The sequence below is a fragment of the Oncorhynchus kisutch genome, linkage group LG9 (assembly GCF_002021735.2).
Source record: "Oncorhynchus kisutch isolate 150728-3 linkage group LG9, Okis_V2, whole genome shotgun sequence".
NCBI classification, from domain to species: Eukaryota; Metazoa; Chordata; class Actinopteri; order Salmoniformes; family Salmonidae; genus Oncorhynchus; species Oncorhynchus kisutch.
The window spans coordinates 18,819,322-18,842,600 of record NC_034182.2 but is presented as its reverse complement, the minus strand read 5'-3'; the positions used below and the strand labels follow the sequence as shown (position 1 = coordinate 18,842,600).

Below are 23,279 nucleotides of genomic sequence, written 5' to 3'. Positions count from 1 at the left end.
TTAGGACAAAATCCCACATGGCCAATCACTGTGCTTTGAATTAGGTTGTTCATCCTGTGATTGGTTCCGATTGCAGATAAGTTCATTTTGAATAGTGTCCCTCATTACAGACCGTTTCAGTGAGGAGGAATGCCAGACTGGTGAAGTGAAATGGAATGGTGAACATAGTGTTCAGGCCAGTTCCACCACACTAACAAATTCCTGCCTATGAGGCAACCCCTCATCTGCAAATACAGCAGAACATGCCATACAATTGTTCATATAGAAATGGGAGCATCGCCATTGTCCATAGCCAGCTAGCACATAACATTCTGAGAACCTCCAGTGTCAACTAATACAGTTGCTTTTTCTGGCGAGTGGGAGTAAATTATCGTCGTCACATAAACCACCAAAGGCACACACATTTCTGTTTCAAAATTGAGAAAGAGGCGGAGTTTGACCGTTTTTCATGTCTAAAGTTGCCCTTTAACAAATAACTTAATCTCATTACTTTAACAGAAAGTTTCCTAAAAGTTCAAACATGGATGCATTTAATTTCTATTTTGGTAATGTTCTAAGAATGTTCTCCAACTGGATTGACATGGGAATGTTCTCAAATAGTTCAGAGAACGTTAAGAAACAACATTCTTCTCTGGGATTTTCAGTACTTCATGATAAAAAGGTTCCTACTGGTTTGTCATGGTTCTGATTAAGGTCATGTTCTCCAATTGTTCAGAGAACATTAAAACCTCTTGAAGCTAGGGGGAAGAATTTTCACTTTTGGATAAATAGCGTGCCATATTTCATCTTCCTACTACTCATGCCAAGAATATAAGATATGCATATTATTCATAGATTTTGATAGAAAACAGTCTGAAGTTTGTAAAACTGTTTGAATTATGTCTGTGAGTATAACATAACTTATGTAGCAGGCAAAAGTCAGAGGACTAACTGTTCAGAATATTAGATTTTTTTCCCCCTCTCTGTTCCCTGTATTGTCTTTGCCATGGGATATTTCATAGGAACCTATTTTCAGTTCCTACCACTTCCACTAGATGTCGCCAGTCTTTGAAATTTGGTTGAGGTTATTCCTTTGTGCAATGAAGAAGTAGGCTAACTCGGAACTGGGGACACTTTTGTGAGTTGCGCAAGACGTGAAAAGCTGGTTTGTTTTCTTTCCTGTATTGAATACAGATTGCCCAATCTACAATTTGATCGATTATTAACATTTAAAAATACCTAACGTTGTATTACAAAAGTAGTTTGAAATATTTTGCAAAGTTTATAGGCAACTTTTGAAATATATTTTAGTGACATTGCGTTTTTGTAAGCTGTTTTTATCTGGATCAAACGCGCTTTATAAATGGACATTTTGGATATATATGGACGGAATTAATCGAACAAAAGGACCAATTGTGATGTTTATGGGACATATTGGAGTGCCAACAAAAGAAGCTTGTCAAAGGTAATGCATTTTATTTCAGCGTTTTGTGTAGCGCATGCCGGGTTGTAATATGCTAGCTCCTTTGTTCACTGCTGGTGCAGGCTATCAGATAATAGCTTCTTATGCTTTCGCGGAAAAGCATTTTTAAAATCGGACTGGTTGGCTGGATTCACAATGAGTGTAGCTTGAATTGAGTATCTTACATGTGTGATTTAATGAAAGTTTGAATTTTATTTGAATCTGGCGCTCTTCATTTCCCCTGGCAATTGGCCAGTTGAGACATATGCGTCCCGCCTACCCTTAAGAGGTTTTAAGAAACAACATTCTTCCTGTTTAATATTCTGTGAATTAAAAAAACCGGATTGTACACATTACATCAATAAGCTCTAAATTACATTCTAATAACATGAAGAAAGAACGTTCATGGAAAGTTAAGACTGAAGTATACATCCTGTTCTCAGCGTCAACAAAACTCTCTATTCTCTTGTCTTGTTAAAATGAAAAACTCACAAGAAGCAGGCGGGCGGAGCAAGCAGAGTGAGCAGAGTGAGGCAGGTGGAAAGGACCAGCCAGGCGGAGCAGTAACGTTTTGCTAGCAGGATAGTCCATATCTCCAATCATTTTTGCTGATTGCGATGTTGTGTTTCCATAAGTGAATGAATTGGTTCATTTTAGCATGTATGTAAAGCCTCAACCCTTAGCTACCTCTTCCAATTCAAATGAGCTAGAAATAAATAAAAATATGACAACATTTAGATTATTTTGTGTGACTACAGCGCCAGCAGTAAAACGCAAAAATAGAAACATGTTCTAATTGAATGATAGGTCAAAGCAGACAACCCTCCGCCCAGCTTCGGTTGGGTCATTATAATTCAAAACAATGTATTCTAAAATAAAATCACTTGCACGCTCACCTATGGTGAGTTTAGGCCATAAGTGTGTTGTGTGTTGGCCACGCCCACTACTTAGCCATACCTGATCTTAATGAGTGCTTGTTTCTTTGAAATGGGGTCTCGAATCTCACTGATGCCGTGTCAAAATAAAAAATACATGTGTTCGAATGAATAATGTTTCCCATCTGTGCTTGGAGTTTAAAAAAGTTAACCATATTAAGATAGTAACATGCTAAAAGTCTTACTGAAACATTCAGTTAAAGTTAAGAAAGTCAGTCATTAAAAGTAACCTATAATTTCCGTTCTCAGAGTGTTAATAAAACCTCCCAGGAAGACATAAGGAACCGGAGTAAAACAGTCTCAGAACCTCCCTGCAACCTAAAAATAAAAGTTTCCTGAACAGACAAAGTTATCACTTCTGTTCTTGTAACGTTTTTAATAAGTTACGTTGTACAGGTCAGGGAACCCATGACTTCGTTCTCACAACGTGAAGAACGTCACAATGTGAAACCAAAAACATAGCTTCCCATAACTTCAAAAGAACCACATGTGCTAGTTGGGTAGTGTGATTAAAAGAGCCATGTTATGCTTGATCCAAAATTGTGGTCGGAGGCGCCATATGGATGGTGTGACGCAATTGCGGACCCTCCGGAGGCATGCAGAGGCCAAATTGAGCTCAGTAAAGCATTGCTATGCGCCTCTAAAATATTGTAACAATGCTGAGGGAGCCTTATAGCTCAGCATTAACATGATTGGTTGATGGTAGGTGAGGGCGGGAAGTCCTGTATAAACACAAACCTCCTTGACAAGTTTCTTCACAACAGCTGTGCGCTGCTCTGCGGAGCGCAAGAAGTACGAATGCCCTGACTTCTGCAGAGGCCATGTCACAGTAAATGCTGCAAGGACAATGCAGATGGCGGATTGACCATGCAGCACCTTTAACTTTGACTGAGTGCATGCTTGTGTGTAAGAAGGTAAGTGGGTCAGTAGCGTGTATGCATGAATACCAAGGGCTAGCAAGCTAGGCTTCCCCCAAAAAAATACCAAGAAGATTTATAAAGAAAAAAAACGTATCTTTCATCGCTCTGTGTTTCAGAATTATCATTAAATTCGCAAGAGGCTGAATGTATATCACAGGGGAAAGCATCCAAGCGAGCGAAATAGCGCCCCTCTTTCTCTCTACGTGTAGGCCATCTATCTGAAGCTGTCTGGTCCAAACGAGTATGTTACCATTGGTTGTATTGAAGGGAAGCTAGCGAGCATCTGGACTCCGTTGACAACTGTGAATAGTCCTGGTGCACCAAAAAATTGTGTCAAGGGAAGCCAGCTTGGATTTGGCATCACTCCTATCAAATTCCATTGAGAGCACACATAATTGACAGAAAAACTTGAATTGTTGCATCTCATTGTGTTGTTGTCTTCCGGTGGCTAGCTAGCTAGCTAAAATTAGCCCGTTCCTAAATTGGTCATGGACGGATATAGCGATTTGGACTTATCCGTACTGGCCAATGATTATAACAGAGATTCTGATCCAACCATTAATTCATACATTGTTGTGATGCTGGCCTGAGAGGATGGACGTACAATATGTAGCTATATGTAGAAGGCCAATGTTAACTAGCTAATGTTGCCCATGAATGGAAGTTGGCTTAGCAAGCATTTTAGCCAGGTAGCCTAGGACAACAAAATGTAAGCTTGTACTGTATGACAGAGTGATAGACCGTTTGGTCAAAATGAAAGAGCGGAGGATGGCATTGGTGTTTCCCTACAAGTAGGGTGAGTCAACATGTTTTTCTACTTGCACGCACACAGAAATCAGAACCATGGACAGCCACATCATATTTAGCTTACATTGATTGGACTAAATTGTTTTTGGTATATTTTAGATATCACTGTATTAGACTAATCAAAATCCAAGATGGCGTAGCAGTCAGGCATCTTTGTCGTGTCCCATGTATACATCTTTTTATATTTTTTTTCTTCACATTTTTCTTGACCTCAACATACTCTCCTGAAAGCCGCCTAACCCAATGTGGTATGGATCTGCTATTTTCTTTACTTTAGAAGCTAACTAGCTGGCTACAAGCTAGTAGTCAGCTAGCGGTCATCAGCTAACCTTTAGCCCAAACTCCTGCCAGTCTGCACAGTGCAATTCAACCCATAGGACTTCTTCTCCATATCTCCGGATTCCTACCGCAAGCTCTGAACCTTTCCACCTGGATCATCGCAGCTAGCTAGCTGCTATCCGATTGGCTACTCCTGGCTAACGTCTCTGTTCCGAAGCAAGCACCAATTAGCCTGGAGCTAGCCTATGCTAGGCCCATCTCCCGGCTAGCTGAAGAGGTCCATCAGCCACTCCTTGGGCCACAATACCTATTTTGCCAATTGGCCTGGACCCCTTTCATTGCTGAAATGGAGCCCCGCCGATTCATCACGACTGGACTACCGACGTAATCCGCCCAAGTTTTTTTTTTTCAATAGCCTCCTCCATCGCAACATCCCCTGAATGCCCATCTGCTAGCTGTCCGAATCACCGTGCCTCCAGGTCACCTAGCTACTCACTGGACCCTATGATCACTTGGCTACGCATGCATCTCCCTAATGTCAATATGCCTTGTACATTGCTGTTTTGGTTAGTGATTATTGTCTTATTTCACTGTAGAGCCTCCTGCCCTGCTCAATATGCCTTAGCTAACCCTTTTGTTCCACCTCCCACACATGCGGTGACCTCACCTGGTTCAAATGGTGTCTCTAGAAACAATACCTCTCTCATCGTCACTCAATGCCTAGGTTTAGCTCTGCTGTATTCACATCCTACCATACCTTTGTCTGTACATTATGCCTTGAATCTATTCTAACAAACCCAGAAACCTTCTCCTTTTACTCTCTGCTCCGAACGTACTAGAAGACGGGTTCTTATAGCCTTTAGCCGTACCCTTATCCTACTCCTCCTCTGGTGATGTAGAGGTTAATCCAGGACCTGCAGTGACTAGCTCCACTCCCATTCCCCAGGCAATCTCATTTGTTGACTTCTGTAACCATAAAAGCCTTGGTTTCATGCATGTTAACATAAGAAGCCTCCTCCCTAAGTTTGTTTTATTTACTGCTTTAGCACACTCTGCCAACACGGATGTCCTAGCCGTGTCTGAATCCTGGCTTAGGAAGGCCCCAAAAAAAAAATGACAAGATAGAACTGCCAAAGGGAGCGGAGTTGCAATCTACTGCAGAGATAGCCTGCAGAGTTCTGTCTTACCATCCAGGTCTGTTTCCCAAACAATTTGAGCTTCTACTTTTAAAAAAACCACCTTTCCAGAAACAAGTCTCTCACTGTTGCGGCTTGCAATAGACCACCCTCTGCCCTGGACACCATATGTGAATTGATTGACCCCCCCCCCCCATCTATCTTCAGAGCTCGTGCTGTTAGGTGACCTAAACTGGTACATGCTTAACACCCTGGCCATCCTACAATCTAAGCTTGATGCCCTCAATCTCACACAAATTATCAATGAATCTACCAGGTACAACCCCAAATCCGTAAACACGGGCACCCTCATAGATATCATCCTAACCAAACTGCCCTCCAAATACACCTCTGCTGTCTTCAACCAGGATCTCAGCAATCACTGCCTCATTGCCTACGTCCGTAATGGGTCTGCGGTCAAACGACCACCCCTCATCACTGTCAAACGCTCCCTAAATCACTTCAGCGAGCAGGCCTTTCTAATCGACCTGGCCCGGGTATCCTGGAAGGATATTGACCTCATTCCATCAGTAGAGGATGTCTGATTGTTCTTTAAAAAGTGCTTTCCTCACCATCTTAAAACTTCTTATGTCTGAAATCCCGTTAACGGGATCGATATGACAACAGCCAGTGAAAGTGCAGGGCGCCAAATTCAAACAGAAATCTCATAATTAAAATTCCTCAAACATACAAGTATTTTACACCATTTTAAAGATAAACTTGTTGTTAATCCCACCACAGTGTCCGATTTCAAAAAGGCTTTACGACGAAAGCACACCAAACAATTATGATAGGTCAGCACCTAGTCACAGAAAAACCATTTTTCCAGCCAACGAGAGGGGTCACAAAAAGCAGAAATAGAGATAAAATGAATCACTAACCTTTGATGATCTTCATCAGATGACACTCATTGGACTTCATGTTACACAATACATGCAAGGTTTTGTTCGATAAAGCAGCTAACTCTCACGGTCGTGCGTGAGACTGAGCTCATGGCACTGCCAGACCTCTGGTTGAAACAGCACTCATTCTCTCCCCCTTCACAGTAGAAGCCTCAAACAAGGTTCTAAAGACTGTTGACATCTAGTGGAAGCCGTAGGAATGCAATCGGACCAAATTTACCCTGCATCTTGGATAGGCAAAGAGTTGAAAAACTACAAACCTCAGATTTCCCACTTCCTGGTTGGATTTTTTTTCAGAGTTCTGTTATACTCACAGACATCGTTCAAAAAGTTTTAGAAACTTCCGAGTGTTTTCTATTCAAATCTACTAATAATATGCAGATCTTAGCTTCTGGGCCAGAGTAGCAGGCAGTTTACTCTGGGCACCTTATTCATCCAAGCTACTCAATACTGCCCCCCAGCCATAAGAAGTTAAATAAGCTTGCCCCATTAAAAAAAAAATAGAACCAGCAACAGATATTTCCCTTGGTTCACTCCAGACCTGACTGCTCTTGACCAGCACAAACACATCCTGTGGCGTACTGCATTAGCATCGAATAGCTCCCACGATATGCAACTTTTCAGGGAAGTTAGGAACCAATATACACAGGCAGTTAGGAAAGCAAAGGCTAGCTTTTTCAAACAGAAATTTGCATCCTGCAGCACAAACTCCCAAAAGTTCTGGGACATTGTAAAGTCCATGGAGAATAAGAGCACCTCCTCCCAGCTGCCCACTGCACTGAGGCTAGGAAACACTCTCACCACCGATAAATCCACGATAATTGAGAATTTCAATAAGCATTTTTCTACGGCTGGCCATGCATTCCACCTGGCTACCCCACCGATCAACAGCCCTGTACCCCCCACAGAAAGTTGCCCAATCCTCCCCATTTCTCCTTCACTCAAATCCAGAAAGCTGATGTTCTGAAAGAGCTGCAAAATCTGGACCCCTACAAATCAGCCGGGCTAGAGGATCTGGACCCTCTCTTACTAAAATTATCTGCCAAAATTGTTGCAACCCCTATTACTAGCCTGTCCAACCTCACTTTCGTATCGTCTGAGATCCCCAAAGATTGGAAATCCGCCACGGTCATCCCCCTCTTCAAAAGGGGGAGACACTCTAGACCCAAACTGCTACAGACAAAAAATATATAATTTTTAAATCACTGAAGCTGGAGACTCATATCTCCCTCACTAACTGTAAGCACCAGCTGTCAGAGCAGCTCACAGATCACTGCACCTATCCCATCTGTAAATAGCCCATCCAAATACCTCATCCCCATACTGTTATTTAGTTATTTTATTTTTTGCTCCTTTGCATCCCAGTATCTCTACTTGTACATTTATCTTCTACACATCTTTCACTCATGTTTAATTGCTACATTGTAATTATTTCGCCACTATGGCCTATTTATTGCCTTACCTCCCTTATCTTACCTCATTTGCACCCACTGTATATAGACTTTTTCTATTGCGTTATTGACTGTATGTTTGTTTATTCCATGTGTAACTCTGTGTTGTTTGTGTCGCACTATTTTGCTTAATCTTGGCCAGGTCGCAGTTGTAAATGAGAACTTGTTCTCAAATTAGCCTACCTGGTTAAATAAAGGTGAAATAAAACATTTTTAAAAAGCAGAGGTTATATTAATTATTATTATTAATTATATTGATGTTGAAATTTAAATGGTGCTGGAATAGTGGAAGCAGCTCCTGTTTTTCTTTGCGACTTGCAGTAACTCTCTGTGGTTCTAAATCTCTGTGGTTCCACAGTGATTTTACCCATGCACCGCTACTGGTCAGTAATGAGGAGGGGGTATTCTGGATCCAGCTGTGTGCAGTCACATCATTATCTTTTCTATCAATGTTTTTCTCCATGCTCCTTTCAGATTGTCTCTATCTCTCACCTTAGAACACAAGAGAGAGACTGACTGACTAGCTCAGTGGTTCCCAATTCCAGTCCTCAAGTACCCCCAACAGTACACCTTTTTAACCCCGGACAAGCACACCCGATTCAACTTGTCAAATAAACAATGAATTGAATCAAGGCTGCGTTCAGTAAGTTTTTAGGTTATGGAACATTCAATTGAATGGAAAAGGTGCTGTACTGAATGATCAGTTGAACATTGGGAAGGGTTGGTTTGTGGGTTGAAGTAGGATGTCAGCATGGCCACTGCCCTTTAAATACGTCACTCATTGCTTTAAGACACACTCACCAAACGTACCTCAAAGTCTGTTCAAGAACGTTTTGGATAAACATGTCTGTCAGTACAAACCGCTCTGCAAGGTAGCAAACGTTGAAGTGAACTGAACGCACCTCAGGTGTTTTTTTTGTCAGAGACTACAACAAAAATGTGTGCTTTTGGTGATACTCGAGGATTGGAGTAGCAGGCTTGAACGATGGCAAACTAACTGGGACACCAATGATGAGAAAATGAAGATGACGAGAATAAAAGATGAATGTGAGGTTATGTCTGATTGATCATAGGGCTACAATAGCTACCACATTTCAAAGCTTTACAAACACTGAAAATCTTGTTTTTTTTATGCATGGTATTTCATATGAACTTCTCCGTGAACATTAAAAGATCAGATAACCAGACGACCGTTGTCCTTACCTTCCACAACCCCGCAAAGGAACTCGCTTCTCCCGTCCATATTTTCTGTCTGTGTCGCCCCTGCTTTCACCGTGCGCCTCGCCTCTCTCCAGCAATCCAACCGACCGGAGCAGTAGCCTAGCCTACCGAACGTTTCCTAGTACCGTCTCAGGTCAGGCGCCGGAGTAGTTCTCCATTTCCATCCTTTCCATCTGTGCCGCCACGGCTGGCTCTCCCTGCTCAGCTAGCTCAACTCCCGCACAGGCGCACTCACCTCCTGCACGCAAATGCAAGGTGTGAGGAATGGAGGATACTATTTCCTCGTCTGTGTCGATATGAAACGTGTAATCTTCAAAATGCCGAGCTATTTGTTATTTATAGGAGATATGTTGTATTTATATAAACGAGCTGTATGTAATACAAATGTTGACGTTTATTGCCAAAGTAAACGGCTGCCAGGCAAGGCAAAGCCGCCCGCTGGAAGCATGATAGTAGAGCGATTGTCTGTCCGTTGCCCTTTTGAGCAGATCTTTACGGTAATGCAATGTGAAATCAGATCACCGAACCGTGGTAATGATGGGTCAAGTTCGGCAGCGGGGCAAATGCGGTCAGTGGAACATATGTAACATTGTAACTCCAGGCTCGGACTGATCGGTGTTTTTATATAAATGCGGTCTTTACGACCTTGATTATTTTCATTTTTAGGGAACGTGACTTCCCTGTAGAAATGTGTTGTCAATGTAGTTGTCTTGGCAACAAGGGAGCGTTTTAAACAAACGTGAAGGTGAGACATAACTAGATGTTTGCTACTTTTGTAGCTATCAAATTACACTTTATAACTAGAGATGTATTCAAAGCTATATTTACACCCAATGGAAAGTTGATAGAGAGCTGAGCCAACAAATGCGAACAGCACAGCCAGCGTTGAGTGTAGTCTGATCAGTGATCATTACTGATGCGGTTAGCTAGCTAACTAACTTGCAGCGCTTTCGGTGCCCCAGTGCTCTCTTGTAACGGGTTTGTTAACAAGCGTGGGCGAGGGTATGGTGGGCTCATGCTTGGCTAACGTTACATAGGCTACTGGTGAGATGTGGTGCCATTCAATCAAATGTCACTGTTTCTGCAAAGAATGATCCCTACAGATGACGTGTGTGTGTGTGTGTGTGTGTGTAGGCAACTAGAATGCCCCCTAAGAAGAAAGGAGAGTCTGCCCTTAAGCAGGATACAGCTGGACAAGGAGTAGAGGACTCAGAACACCCTGGGTCTGACAGTGAGGCTCTGCTACAGAGAGAGTGAGACATGTCTGTCTGTCTGTCTGTCTGTCTGCTAGCCTATCTGCCTGTCTCTCTCTCTCTCTCTCTATGCCTACCTGTCTGTCTGCTTGCCTGTCATCATGTGACTCTGTACTTCACTTCCTGTAACCTACAGGTATGACAAGCTAACCGACACCTTGAACAACCTCAAGAGGAAAGTGGAAAAGTTGTATCCTTTAAATCCCAGACTTCACAACAGTGACAGAGTGGAACCAGAAATCGGCCCAGGCATTTCTAACACATCTGCCAATTCAATTTATACATACTGGGCAAATGATAACCAGAACATGTGGCATTTGGCCATAAAGACAAATGCAGTTCAAGCAGTCTGTTTCTGCCTCACTAGAGCAGGCACTGATGAAGCCACATAATGAACACTATTCCTGGAAGTTGTCTGCACAAGACCTCCTGTTCAGAAGGTCTGGCAGATGGCGTCCCAGTCCAGGACGATTCCCAAAGCTTTCACTTTGCACACTGCAGATAGACAGCCAGGATTTAGTTGTCACAGACACACACAAGTCCGCTAAATTGTAAACTGTTAATTCATCTGCATCCATTTTTGTTTAAGTGAAGGGCCCTTTAAAATAGTTACCCTCCGTTCCAGTATTTGGGGCAATTCGAATTGAAAGCATTTAAATCAGGAAGTAGTCTGAATTAAAAACTTTTGAAATAAATAGCTTCTACATTTCAGTTATCATTGAAAATAATTGTAAAAATGCCCTTCTTTAATAATGGAATTTGAATTTCATTTTACCTCCTGAATTAACTGCCGTCAATTAGAATTGACCCACCCCTGTTCATGTGATAGCGATAGCTTCTCAAGAATACTTTCCTCACTTCCCTTAACTGCGGCTGCTGTACCAGACGGCGTGAGAATGAGTTCCTACAGAATGAGGCCAACCAGACTCGCATGGAGAGCGTGAGTGACAGTAAAGGCTGACACTCTCTTTCTCCCCATCTCTCTCTTTCCCATCTCCCTCCCTATAAAATCAAATCAAATTTGATTTGTCACGTGCCGAATACCACAGGTGTAGACCTTACTGTGAAATTCTTACTTTTACAAGCCCTTAACCAACAATGCAGTTCAAGAAATAGAGTTAAAAAAATATTTACTAAATAAAATAAACTCAAAAGTAACACAATAAAATGACAATAACGAGGCTATATACAGGAGGTACCGGTACCGAGTCAATGTGCAGGGGTACAGGTTAGTTGAGGTAATTTGTACATGTAGGTAGGGGTAAAGTGACAATGCATATAATTCCTTATCCCTCTCCTCCTGACCCCATCTCTCGCCTTCTCAGCAAGAGTACATGTCGTACATGTCCAAGCGGACCCAGAAGCGTCAGAGTGCCATCGTCACCCTTAGCGACCAAAACCACCAGGCGCAGGAGAACCTGAAGAGACAGAGGGAGGAGAATCTGGACAAATACCAGGAACAGGCCAATGGTGAGTCAGCAGGAAGTGCCAGGGGCCAATGAGGAGAGAGCAGGAAGCTAACTCTAATCTAACCTATCCTAACAGAGCTGAAGAAGGAGATTCTGGAGAAGGAGAATGAACTGGCGCTGTTAAATATTGAGATTGCTGAGCTCCGAGAATTTAAAGTATGACACTTCCTCACCCTTTCCTCCTACCCCCCACCCGTCTTCTCATTCTCTCCTCTGCCTTCTCATCTCCTCACACACCACCACTTAGTGTACAGAATATATGATCTACTAATATTACACATTTTATTATAATCTTATTTTATATTAGTACCCTTTGCATGGCTGTATGCATATGTGAGTGTGTGTGTATACTGTATCGACATGGCTATTCATGTGTGTGCTTTAATATGGTGTGTGTGTAACAGAGCTTGCAGCAGCAGCAGCTGGGGCGTATAGCAGAGCTAGAGAGGGAGGTGACCAGTATGCACTGTCGTCACTCTGAATCCCTGCAGGCCCTGAAGGCTGGCTTCCTCAGTGAGAAAGAGAGGTAAATGGGAAAAGTGTGTGTGCATGACTGTAAATTCCTTTGTAAATGTATTATTTTTATTATTATAGGTACGAAGCACAGGCCAAACTAAAAATACAGGCCCTGGCCCTCGCCGCTAATAGGGTGAGTAACACACACATGCATAGACATGCACGCATGCGTACGCACATCCACAAGAACATGTGTACACAAACACACACCTCCATACCCACCCCCTCTCCTCCCCCTAGGAGGCATCTCGCTGCCTACTGTCCCACACTAGAGCTGTGTCCCTGGAAAACCAGCATCTGAGGGAAGAGCTGCAGCAGCTGATACAGGTATAGCCAAAAGATGGATGGATGCATTGATGGATTGATCGATTGGTTTGATTGATTGGTTGGTTGGTTGATTGATTGATTGATTGATCCAGAGAGCCCACTCCCTGAGGGGACTTCAGGACCAGCTCCAGGCCCAAAGGCAGCAGCTCCTACTGGAGAGGGAGTACGTCAGGGAGCTGAGGCGCCTCCGAGCCACCCCGGGGCCGACCCCACCAGGGTCCCACACTCGGCCACTGGGGGTGGACAGAGGGAGAGAAGACACAAGACACCACCACACAGCAGATACCTGAGAGATAATACATATGGAATCATGTAGTAACCAAAAAAGTGTTCAATCAAAATATATGAGATTCTTCAAAGTAGCCACCCATTGCCTTGATGACAGCTTTGCACACTCTTGGCATTCTCTCAACCAGCATCAATAGGTAGTCACCTGGAATGCATTTCAATTAACAGGTGTGCCTTGTTAAAAAGTTAATTTGTGGAATTTCTTTCCTTATTGCTTTTGAAGACACATGTGTTAATTGAAATGCATTCCAGGTGAATACCTCATGATCCTGGCTGAGAGAATGCCAAGAGTGCAAAGCTGTCATCAAGGTAAAGTGTGGCTACTTTGAATATATTCTGATTTGTTTAACACATTTTTGGTTACTACATGATTCCACATGTGTTATTTCATAGTTTTGATGTCTTCACTATTATTCTGCAATGTAGAAAATAGTAAAAATTAAGAAAAACCTTTGAATGAGTAGGTTTGTCCAAACTTTTGACTGGTAATGTATATAGATCGATGGATATGTGTGTATGAAGGCAACATGTAAATTGTTGGTTTCATGAGCTGAAATAAAAGATCCCGGAAATTTCCATAAGCACAAAAGCTTATTTCTCTAAAATATTGTGCACAAATTTGTTTACATCCCTGTTAGTAAATATTTCTCCTTTGCCAAGAAAATGCATCCACATGATAGGACCAGCAATCACACAGCCCTAACCCATCTGGACAAGAGGAATACCTATGTGAGAATGCTGTTCATCGACTACAGCTCAGCATTTAAAACCATAATACACTCCAAACTCGTCATTAAGCTCGAGACCCTGGGTCTCGACCACGCCCTGTGCAACTGGGTCCAGGACTTTCTGACGGGACGCCCCAAGGTGGTGAGGGTAGGAAACAACATCTCCAGTCTGCTGATCCTCAACACTGGGGCCCCACAAGGGTGCATTGTCAGCCCTCTCCTGTACTCTGTTCACCCATGACTGCGTGGCCATGCACGCCTCCAACTCAATCATCAAGTTTGCAGACGACACTACAGTGGTAGGCTTGATTACCAATAACGACGAGACGGCCTACAGGGAGGAGGTGAGGGCCCTCTGAATGTGGCGTCAGGAAAATAACCTCAACAAAACAAAGGAGATGATCGTGGATTTTAGGAAACAGCAGAGGGAGCACCCCCCTATCCACATCGACGGGACAGTAGTGGAGAGGGTAGTAAGTTAAGTTCCTCAGTGTACACATTACGGACAAACTGAAATGTTCCACCCACACAGACAGCATGGTGAAAAAGGCGCATCAGCGCCTTTTCAACCTCAGGAGGCTGAAGAACTTTGACTTGTCACCTAAATCCCTCACAAACTTCTACAGATGCACAATCGAGAGCATCCTCTCGGGCTGTATCACCGCCTGGTATGGCAAATGCTCCGCCCACAACTGTAAGGTTCTCCAGAGGGTAGTGAGGTCTGCACAACGCATCACCGGGGTCAAACAACCTGCCCTCCATGACACCTACACCACCCGATGTCACAGGAAGGCCAAAATGATCATCAAGGACAACAACCACCCGAGCCACTGCCTGTTCACCCCGCTATCATCCAGAAGGCGAGGTCAGTACATTTGCATCAAAGCTGGGACCGAGAGATTGAAAAACAGCTTCTATCTCAAGGCCATCAGACTGTTGAACAGCAATCACTAACATTGAGTGGCTGCTGCTGAAGTGATAGCTATACTCTGTCAGCACCGACTGGGAATGCTCAACTGAGATGCAAACAATCCAGCTTTGTTCCATCATCCAACAGCTGCTTCCTCCTGGTATTGATACTTTGCCTGAACATGAGGAATTTTGAGATCTCCAGCTGCAAGACCCTGTGATATACAAGGTTATCTCTTTCATCTTCAACAAGAAACGGCCCACTAGACGTGACCGATATGCTGTTTCTTCCAAAGTATTGTTACTGATGAAGTAGTGGGACCGCTTGATCCTAAGAGAGGGAGCTCTGTACCGTGTCATTAGGGAGAGCCACACAACCGGATATATTTCCAGTATGTCTTACCAGAGGCATTAAGACTCAAAGCAACCTTGCAGAACATCAAGGCCAAGCTAGAACTCTAGCCCAAGCCAGACAGGTGTTTTTCTGGCCTGCAATGGAGAGAGACATCAAGGATTATGTACAATGCTGCCAGAGATAAGTTCTAACAAAGACTCCAGAGCCAGCAGCCAGACCCCATCAGAGATCATTAATACCTGCTCTCCCATGGAGTTGGTGTGTTTGGATTTTTGGACAGTGGAAGACCATAAGAAGAACTCAGTTTATGTTCTGGTGGTGACTGACCGCTTCACTAAACTTGCCCAGCAGTGGTCAAGGAGGTTATCTCCTGGGGTTATGAAACTCACCAGAAGGCATCTTGGACATCATCATTCACCATTCCAACAGCCTCACGCAAAAGTGCTCTTGGTACGACTCACTCATCAGTCTCTGCGCGGCTCAGAGCATCTGCTACTGTATTCTTGCTGCCTGGGATGCACTTCAGATCAACGTTTGCTCAAAAGCATCCAGTTTGGGTTTTTTCATCATGATGTATGTTAACGAGTTACTATCTGTCCAGATAGTGAACTCGTTGCCCCTTAAGCCAGTGACGGAATATCTCACACACACTCCATTTCAGTGCTAGAAATTCAAGTCTGTGTACTGGATAACTTCTCTGCTACTTGCTCAGGGTCTGCTTACGAATGGTACTGTATGGGACTTGCTTCTCCGGGCAATTGACAAAGCACAGCTTCGAGACCATCCAAAGAGGTGTCCCTGAAGAGAATGAAGAGCCTCTCAAAGTCAGGGTGAAGCAGCATGACAGTTCAGAAGAGCATCCTTCAGCTTCTGGAATGCAACGACACACTCCTCAGTCCAATCCGATTGTGTTAACTTGCAGAAAATCCCACTGTTGTCCTTCTTCCCATCTCTTCTGCTTTTCTTTTGACCCCCATTGAGTACAAACAAGGGCTTAGCTATGGCAGAACAGTTAGGAATAAAATGCTGGTAATATAATTGTCACGTACGTCAGAATAATGGTTGGACCAAGCTGCACCGCGATATGGTTTCCACATAATTTATTAAAGTGAAAACTTAGAACAAAACAAATAAAGAAACAAACAATGAACCGTGACTAACGAGATGCTACGTGCACTAACTCAAAACAATATCCCATAACACACAGGTGGAAAAAGGCTACCTAAATATGATCACCCATTAGAGACAACGACTACCAGCTGCCTCTAATTGGGAATCATACCAATCACCAATATAGAGAACAAAACTAAAACCCCACATAGAAAATATAAACTAGACTAACCCCCCCAGTCATGCCCTGACCTACTCCACCATAGAAAATAAAGGCTCTCTATGGTCAGGGCGTGACAATAATACTATACTCAAGAAGGATTTCAGGCTCTGCGCAGAGTGAGTGCATCAGTCCACTTTCATCAGCTGAGCTTGGCTCATCTTGGTAATGGCCTCCACCTTTTCAGGGTCCCCCGGCACACTGTTCTCGTTGGGTGCTAGTTTGAGATTGTTGGCACGTAGACGGCTAAACACAACTTCAAGGTGCTGCAGAGCCATTTCCTCGGTGGGTGCAAAGACCAAGTTGTCCAGGTACCAAAGAACACTTGAGAAATGTAGACACTGAACCAAAATATAGACCTTCAACAGTCAACAATTTCAAAGATTTTGCTGAGTTACACTTCATAAAAGGAAATCAGCCAGTTTAAATGAATTCATTAGGCCCTAGTCTATGGATTTTACATGACTGGGAATACAGATATGCATCTGTTGGTCACAACTTTCAAAAAATGTATGGGCGTGGATCAGAAAACCAGTCAGTATATATGTATATGGTGTGACCACCATTTCCCTTATGCAGCACGACACATCTCCTTTGCATATAGTTGATCAGGCTGAACACGCTGTCGTACACGTCAATCCAGAGCATTCCAAACGTGCTCAACGGGTGGTGACATGTCTGGTGAGTATGCAGGCCATGGAAGGACTGGGACATTTTCAGCTTCCAGGAATTGTGCAGTCCATTGGTGTGGTAAAGGGTGTGTACCATCCACCCGATGTAAGTGCATTTTCCTCTCCTCGCCCCTACCTGGGCTCGAACCAGGGACCCTCTGCACACATCGACAACAGCCACCCTCAAAGCATCATTACCCATCGCGCCACAAATCTGCGGCCCTTGCAGAGCAAGGGGAACAACTACTTCAAGGTCTCAGAGCGAGTGACGTCACCGATTGAAATGTTATTAGCGCGCACCCCGCTAACTAGCTAGCCATTTCACATCTGCACAGTGATTTCACTCAATCTACAGTCCATAGTTTCAATGTCAAGCATGCACCTTTAAGCTGCACTTTCCCATGTAAAACCTCAACCACTTGTCAATCTAACGTAACATTTTTCTGTTTTTTTTATATTTTTCATCAGTGCACAAACTCATGTTTTCTTTCTTGGCGGCAGACAATTGAACACTCACATTTACCACTTTCACCTGTGGGCATGTCAGTTTAACGGTTACTGCTGTGGTGGGTTTCTCTGCTACTGTGTTGGGCACCATTGGTTTTGGCATAGATTTCATCCTGTTTTGAACAATTTGACTTCCAATGATCTGGGGGAAATCACCAGAGGCATAGGTCCCATGTCTACAGTGCATCACAGTGGAGTGATCTGTTGAGCCACAAACCCTGTATTCCCTACGCCTGAAGGGCTGGGCAGGGAAAGATGGCACCTTGGCTTGTGTCTGTGAAACTATTATAGGTGGTATGCTCTTCTCTAAGGTATGCTCAAGCAGGTGAATGAGCCTCTCGGTACTTGCAGTCTGCCCATCTTGTCTGGCGTCTGATGTGAGAACTGTCACTGCACGCACCAGCGTCAGCCCAGCCTTCAAATGGAGCTGTACTGTTACTTGCTTTGAGGATACTGTTACAAATGCACGAAGGCTTGTTGTGAGAGGCTCATGTTTATAGGATATCCCTCTAGTGGTGTGGGGGCTGTGCTTTGGCAAAGTGGGTGGGGTTATATCCTTCCTGTTTGGCCCTGTCCGGGGGTGTCCTCGGATGGGGCCACAGTGTCTCCTGACCCCTCCTGTCTCAGCCTCCAGTATTTATGCTGCAGTAGTTTGTGTGTCGGGGGGCTAGGGTCAGTTTGTTATATCTGGAGTACTTCTCCTGTCCTATTCGGTGTCCTGTGTGAATCTAAGTGTGCGTTCTCTAATTCTCTCCTTCTCTCTTTCTTTCTCTCTCTCGGAGGACCTGAGCCCTAGGACCATGCCCCAGGACTACCTGACATGATGACTCCTTGCTGACCCCAGTCCACCTGCCCATGCTGCTGTTCCAGTTTCAACTGACCTGAGCCCTAGGACCATGCCCCAGGACTACCTGACATGATGACCCCTTGCTGTCCCCAGTCCACCTGGCCATGCTGCTGCTCCAGTTTCAACTTCCACCTGACTGTGCTGCTGCTCCAGTTTCAACTGTTCTGCCTTATTATTATTCGACCATGCTGGTCATTTATGAACATTTGAACATCTTGGCCATGTTCTGTTATAATCTCCACCCGGCACAGCCAGAAGAGGACTGGCCACCCCACATAGCCTGGTTCCTCTCTAGGTTTCTTCCTAGGTATTGGCCTTTCTAGGGAGTTTTTCCTAGCCACCGTGCTTCTACACCTGCATTGCTTGCTGTTTGGGGTTTTAGGCTGGGTTTCTGTACAGCACTTTGAGATATCAGCTGATGTACGAAGGGCTATATAAATAAATTTGATTTGATTTGATTTGATATGTTCTCTCCTGTACTTCATTCGCAGTCCCATTTCTCGGCTGACTTGTATTGGAATACTGCTGCCAGCTGGGGGTCAGTACACTGTTATGTTCACATCTCTGTTGGTAAACATGTTTATGTTTGTTAAATATAAACATCCCTCTCAATACATAGTTTAAATGAAATAAATGAAACCAGAAATAAAATATACTGCAGTTCCACTTTCCGCCACATGGCGATATGAGTAACTCAATAATGTAAACAGTCTCCAGAGCAATAATGCCGCAGTGATTGAGCTGACATTGCTCAGCGATGAATCCGGGTCTAGAAGGCACCAATGTAGCCGGTACTGTACTACTGCACCGCCGTAGCTCTGCATTGTGTGTGTGATGGATTGGGACCGAAGACGTGGACTTCAGAGATCAGGCTGTTTTAATGTATCAGAATCCATCCAAAAGAAAAGACAAAACATTTGTAGAGCACAAATATGTTCGGCCAAGTTGTCGCCTCTCTCTACACACAATACAAAAGACAAGGATCAGTCAAGGAGATAGCCATCATTCACACATATAAAAGATTAGCAAGCTTGTTAATATCATCCTAAAAAATACAATTATAACTGAATCTTGACCACAACCTTGAGTAAACACCAGATATACACCAATATTCATGAACAAAATACTGTGTGTCTTGACGTTTGTGCTTATTACATACATTTTTTCTGAAGAAAAATATGCCGACCTCTCTTAGTGCATGAAAAGGACTTGAACAGGAGCATGCAAGGCCAAACGTAAGTATGCGCTCCCCTATTCCCCAGGATGCAGGCATGCATAAAAACAACTCAACATGCTTTATGAATACAGTGCATTCAGAAAGTGTTCAGACCCCTTGACCTTTTCCACATTGTTACGTTACAGCCATATTCTAAAATGGAACAAATCGTTTTTCCATCAATCTACACACACACACACACACACACACACACAATACCCCATAATGACAATTTTTTTTGCAAACGTTTAAAAAAAAAAGTATGTAACTAGGGAAAGGGGGTTACCTAGTCACTTGTACAACTGAAATGTGTCTTCCCCAATTTAACCCAACCCCTCTGAATTAGAGAGGGTGCGGGGGGCTGCCAAATATCACATTTACATAAGTATTCAGACTCTTTACTCAGTACTTTGGTGAATCACCTTTGGCAGCGAATACAGCCTTGAGTCTTCTTGGGTATGACGCTACAAGCTTGGCACACCTATATTTGGTTTCTCCCATTCTTCTCTGCAGATCAGGTTGGATGGGAAGCGTCACTGCACAGCTATTTTCAGGTCTCTCCAGAGATCTTCGACCGGCTTCAAGTCCGGGCTCTGGCTGGGTCACTCAAGGACATTCAGAGACTTGTCCTGAAGCCACTCCTGCGTTGTCTTGGCTGTGTGCTTAGGGTCATTGTCCTATTGGGAGGTGAACCTTTGCCCCAGTCTGAGGTCCTGAGTGCTCTGGAGCAGGTTTTCATCAAGGATCTCTCTGTACTTTGCTCCTTTCATCTTTCCCTCGATCCTGACTAGTCTCCCAATCCCTGCTGCTAAAAAACATCCCCACAGCATGATGCTGCCAACACCGTAGGGATGGTGCCAGGCTTCCTCCAGACGTGACGATTAGCATTCAGGCCAAAGAGTTCAATATTGGTTTCATCAGACCAGAGAATCTTGTTGCTCATGGTCTGTCCTTCAGGTGCCTTTTAGCAAACTCCAAGCGGGCTGTCATGTGCCTTTTATTGAGGAGTGGCTTCCGTCTAGCCACTCTACCATAAAGGCCTGATTGGTGGAGTGCTGTAGAGAATGTTGACCTTCTGGAAGATTCTCCCATCTCCACAGAGGAACTCTGGAGCTCTGTCAGAGTGAGCATTGGGTTATTGGTCACCTCCCTGAGGTCACCTTTCTCCCACGATTGCTCAGTTTGGCTGGGCGGCCAGCTCTAAGAAGAGTCTTGGTGGTTCCAAACGTCTTCCATTTAAGAATGATGGAGGCCACTGTGTTCTTGGGGACCTTCAATGCTACAGAAATGTTTTGGTACCCTTCCCCACATCTGTGCCGACACAATCCTGTCTCTGAGCTCTACGGTCAATTCCTTCGACCTCATGGCTTGGTTTTTGCTCTGACATGCACTGTCAACTTTGGGACCTTCTATAGCCAGGTGTGTCATTTTTCAAATCTTGTCCAAATCAAGATGTAGAAACATCTCAAGGATGATCCATGGAAACAGGAATCACCTGAGCTCTATTTCAATTCTCATAGCAAAGGGTCTGAATACTTATGTAAGTAAGGTATTTCTGTTTTACTTTGTCATTACGGGGTATTGTGTGTAGATTGAGGGGGGAAATGATATAATACATTTTAGAATAAGGCTGTAATGTAACAAAATGTGGCTAAAGGTCAAAAGGGTCTGAATACTTTCCGAATAAACTGTATATGGTGTGGACAGTACGGCGCCTTCAGAAAGTATTGTTGACTTTGTTATACTGAATGTAAAATGGATTACATTTAGATGTAGCACTGAATTCTGGGGGTCTTTAGTGGTTCCGGTAGCAAGGGCCTTACCTGGGTATACAGCAACTGTCTCGAAGCCATTCTGTCAACATGTATTGTATGTAACCACTCAAATCCATACAACCTGCTACGGACGCAAGCACTGACTTATATTCACTTTGTCCCATTCTTTAATCTTGTCTGGGATACATATTTATCAAATCAAATTGTATTTGTCACATACACATGGTTAGCAGATGTTAATGCGAGTGTAGCGAAATGCTTGTGCTTCTAGTTCCGACAATGCAGTAATAACCAACGAGTAATCTAACTAACAATTCCAAAACTACTACCTTATACACACAAGTGTAAAGGGATAAAGAATATGTACATAAAGATATATGAACGAGTGATGGTACAGAACGGCATAGGCAAGATGCAGTAGATGGTATCGAGTACAGTATACACATAAGATGAGTATGTAAACAAAGTGGCATAGTTTAAAGTGGCTAGTGATACATGTATTACATAAAGATGCAGTAGATGATATAGAGTACAGTATATACGTATACATATGAGATAAATAATGTAGGGTATGTAAACATATTAAGTAGCATTGTTTAAAGTGGCTAGTGATAGATTTGACATCAATTCCCATTATTAAAGTGGCTGGAGTTGAGTCAGTGTGTTGGCAGCAGCCACTCAATGTTAGTTGTGGCTGTTTAACAGTCTGATGGCCTTGCGATAGAAGCTGTTTTTCAGTCTCTTGGTCCCAGCTTTGATGCACCTGTACCGACCTCGCCTTCTGGATGATAGCGGGGTGAACAGGCAGTGGCTCGGGTGGTTGTTGTCCTTGATGATCTTTATGGCCTTCCTGTGACAATCGGGTGGTGTAGGTGTCCTGGAGGGCAGGTAGTTTGCCCCCGGTGATGCGTTGTGCAGACCTCACTACCCTCTGGAGAGCCTTACGGTTGTGGGCGGAGCAGTTGCCGTACCAGGCGGTGATACAGCCCGACAGGATGCTCTCGATTGTGCATCTGTAGAAGTTTGTGAGTGCTTTTGGTGACAAGCCGAATTTCTTCAGCCTCCTGAGGTTGAAGAGGCGCTGCTGCGCCTTCTTCACGATGCTGTCTGTGTGGGTGGACCATTTCAGTTTGTCTGTGATGTGTACGCCGAGGAACTTAAAACTTACTACACTCTCCACTACTGTTCCATCGATGTGGATAGGGGGGTGTTCCCTCTGCTGTTTCCTGAAGTCCACAATCATCTCCTTCGTTTTGTTGACGTTGAGTGTGAGGTTATTTTCCTGACACCACACTCCAAGGGCCCTCACCTCCTCCCTGTAGGCCGTCTCGTCGTTGTTGGTAATCAAGCCTACCACTTGTGTCGTCCGCAAACTTGATGATTGAGTTGGAGTTAAGACAACAGTATGATATACATTAATTAAAAAAAATCTCATTTTGGACATGAGACTTGCATTTATTTTAGACCTTTTAAATCATAAGCTCTAAGTGTATTTGTCTGGTTTATGATAACTGCAGTTAGTCCATTATTTAGCCAGCCAAATGTAAAACACAGTGTTTACACTTAGCTAGCTAGCTAACCAACTACGCAGTTATCAAAGACACTCACTCAGTAACTTACCATACTGTTCTGACCAACCTCGGCCGACTCCTCCTTGCCTACTCCCATCTAAAAGGTTTCTAGGTTCAAAACGATATGGCTGTAGTCCAGTGCATTGTCAAAAGAAACACACACTGCCATCTGATGGAGCCAGATAGTCAATGGCTCAGCGTTGCAAAAGTACTCACCTGAATCTAAGTCAAGGCTGGACAACTTTCTATAAAATATTTTGGGTGCACGTGCAACCCAGGAGAATATAATAGATTATATCTCCAATTTAAAATATCGGATTGAAAAATAAAATCATACATACACATGCACCGTTTTTATTTTAAATGAAACGTGGTCTTAATTTACC

The 23,279-nt window shown here is 43.7% G+C and overlaps 2 protein-coding genes across 5 annotated transcripts in view; one reads left to right on the top strand and one right to left on the bottom strand.

The window, feature by feature from the left end:
- The window catches only part of si:dkey-183c6.8 (protein O-GlcNAcase), a 53,593-nt gene extending 44,027 nt beyond the window's left edge, over positions 1-9,566 (bottom strand). For both annotated transcript variants that reach the window (XM_020491237.2, XM_020491238.2), the window contains exon 1: positions 9,114-9,566. In XM_020491237.2, coding sequence (XP_020346826.1) covers positions 9,114-9,153 — 40 coding nt within the window. In that variant the 5' untranslated portion in view covers positions 9,154-9,566. The remainder of the gene's footprint in view (positions 1-9,113) is intronic.
- Positions 8,710-13,560, top strand: ccdc166 (coiled-coil domain containing 166). 3 transcript variants are annotated; one of them, XM_020491240.2, is made up of 10 exons: positions 8,710-8,957; positions 10,266-10,384; positions 10,521-10,574; positions 11,270-11,324; positions 11,710-11,854; positions 11,930-12,009; positions 12,258-12,379; positions 12,448-12,502; positions 12,610-12,696; positions 12,789-13,560. In XM_020491240.2, exons 1-10 carry the CDS (start codon positions 8,952-8,954, stop codon positions 12,984-12,986), a joined length of 921 nt encoding a protein of 306 aa, XP_020346829.1. In that variant the 5' UTR covers positions 8,710-8,951; the 3' UTR covers positions 12,987-13,560. The 3 variants fall into 3 exon arrangements, with proteins under 3 accessions (XP_020346829.1, XP_020346832.1, XP_020346830.1); XM_020491243.2 differs by lacking the exon at positions 8,710-8,957 and adding an exon at positions 9,627-9,699; XM_020491241.2 differs by lacking the exon at positions 8,710-8,957 and adding an exon at positions 9,671-9,876.
- The last annotated feature ends 9,719 nt before the right edge of the window (positions 13,561-23,279 follow it).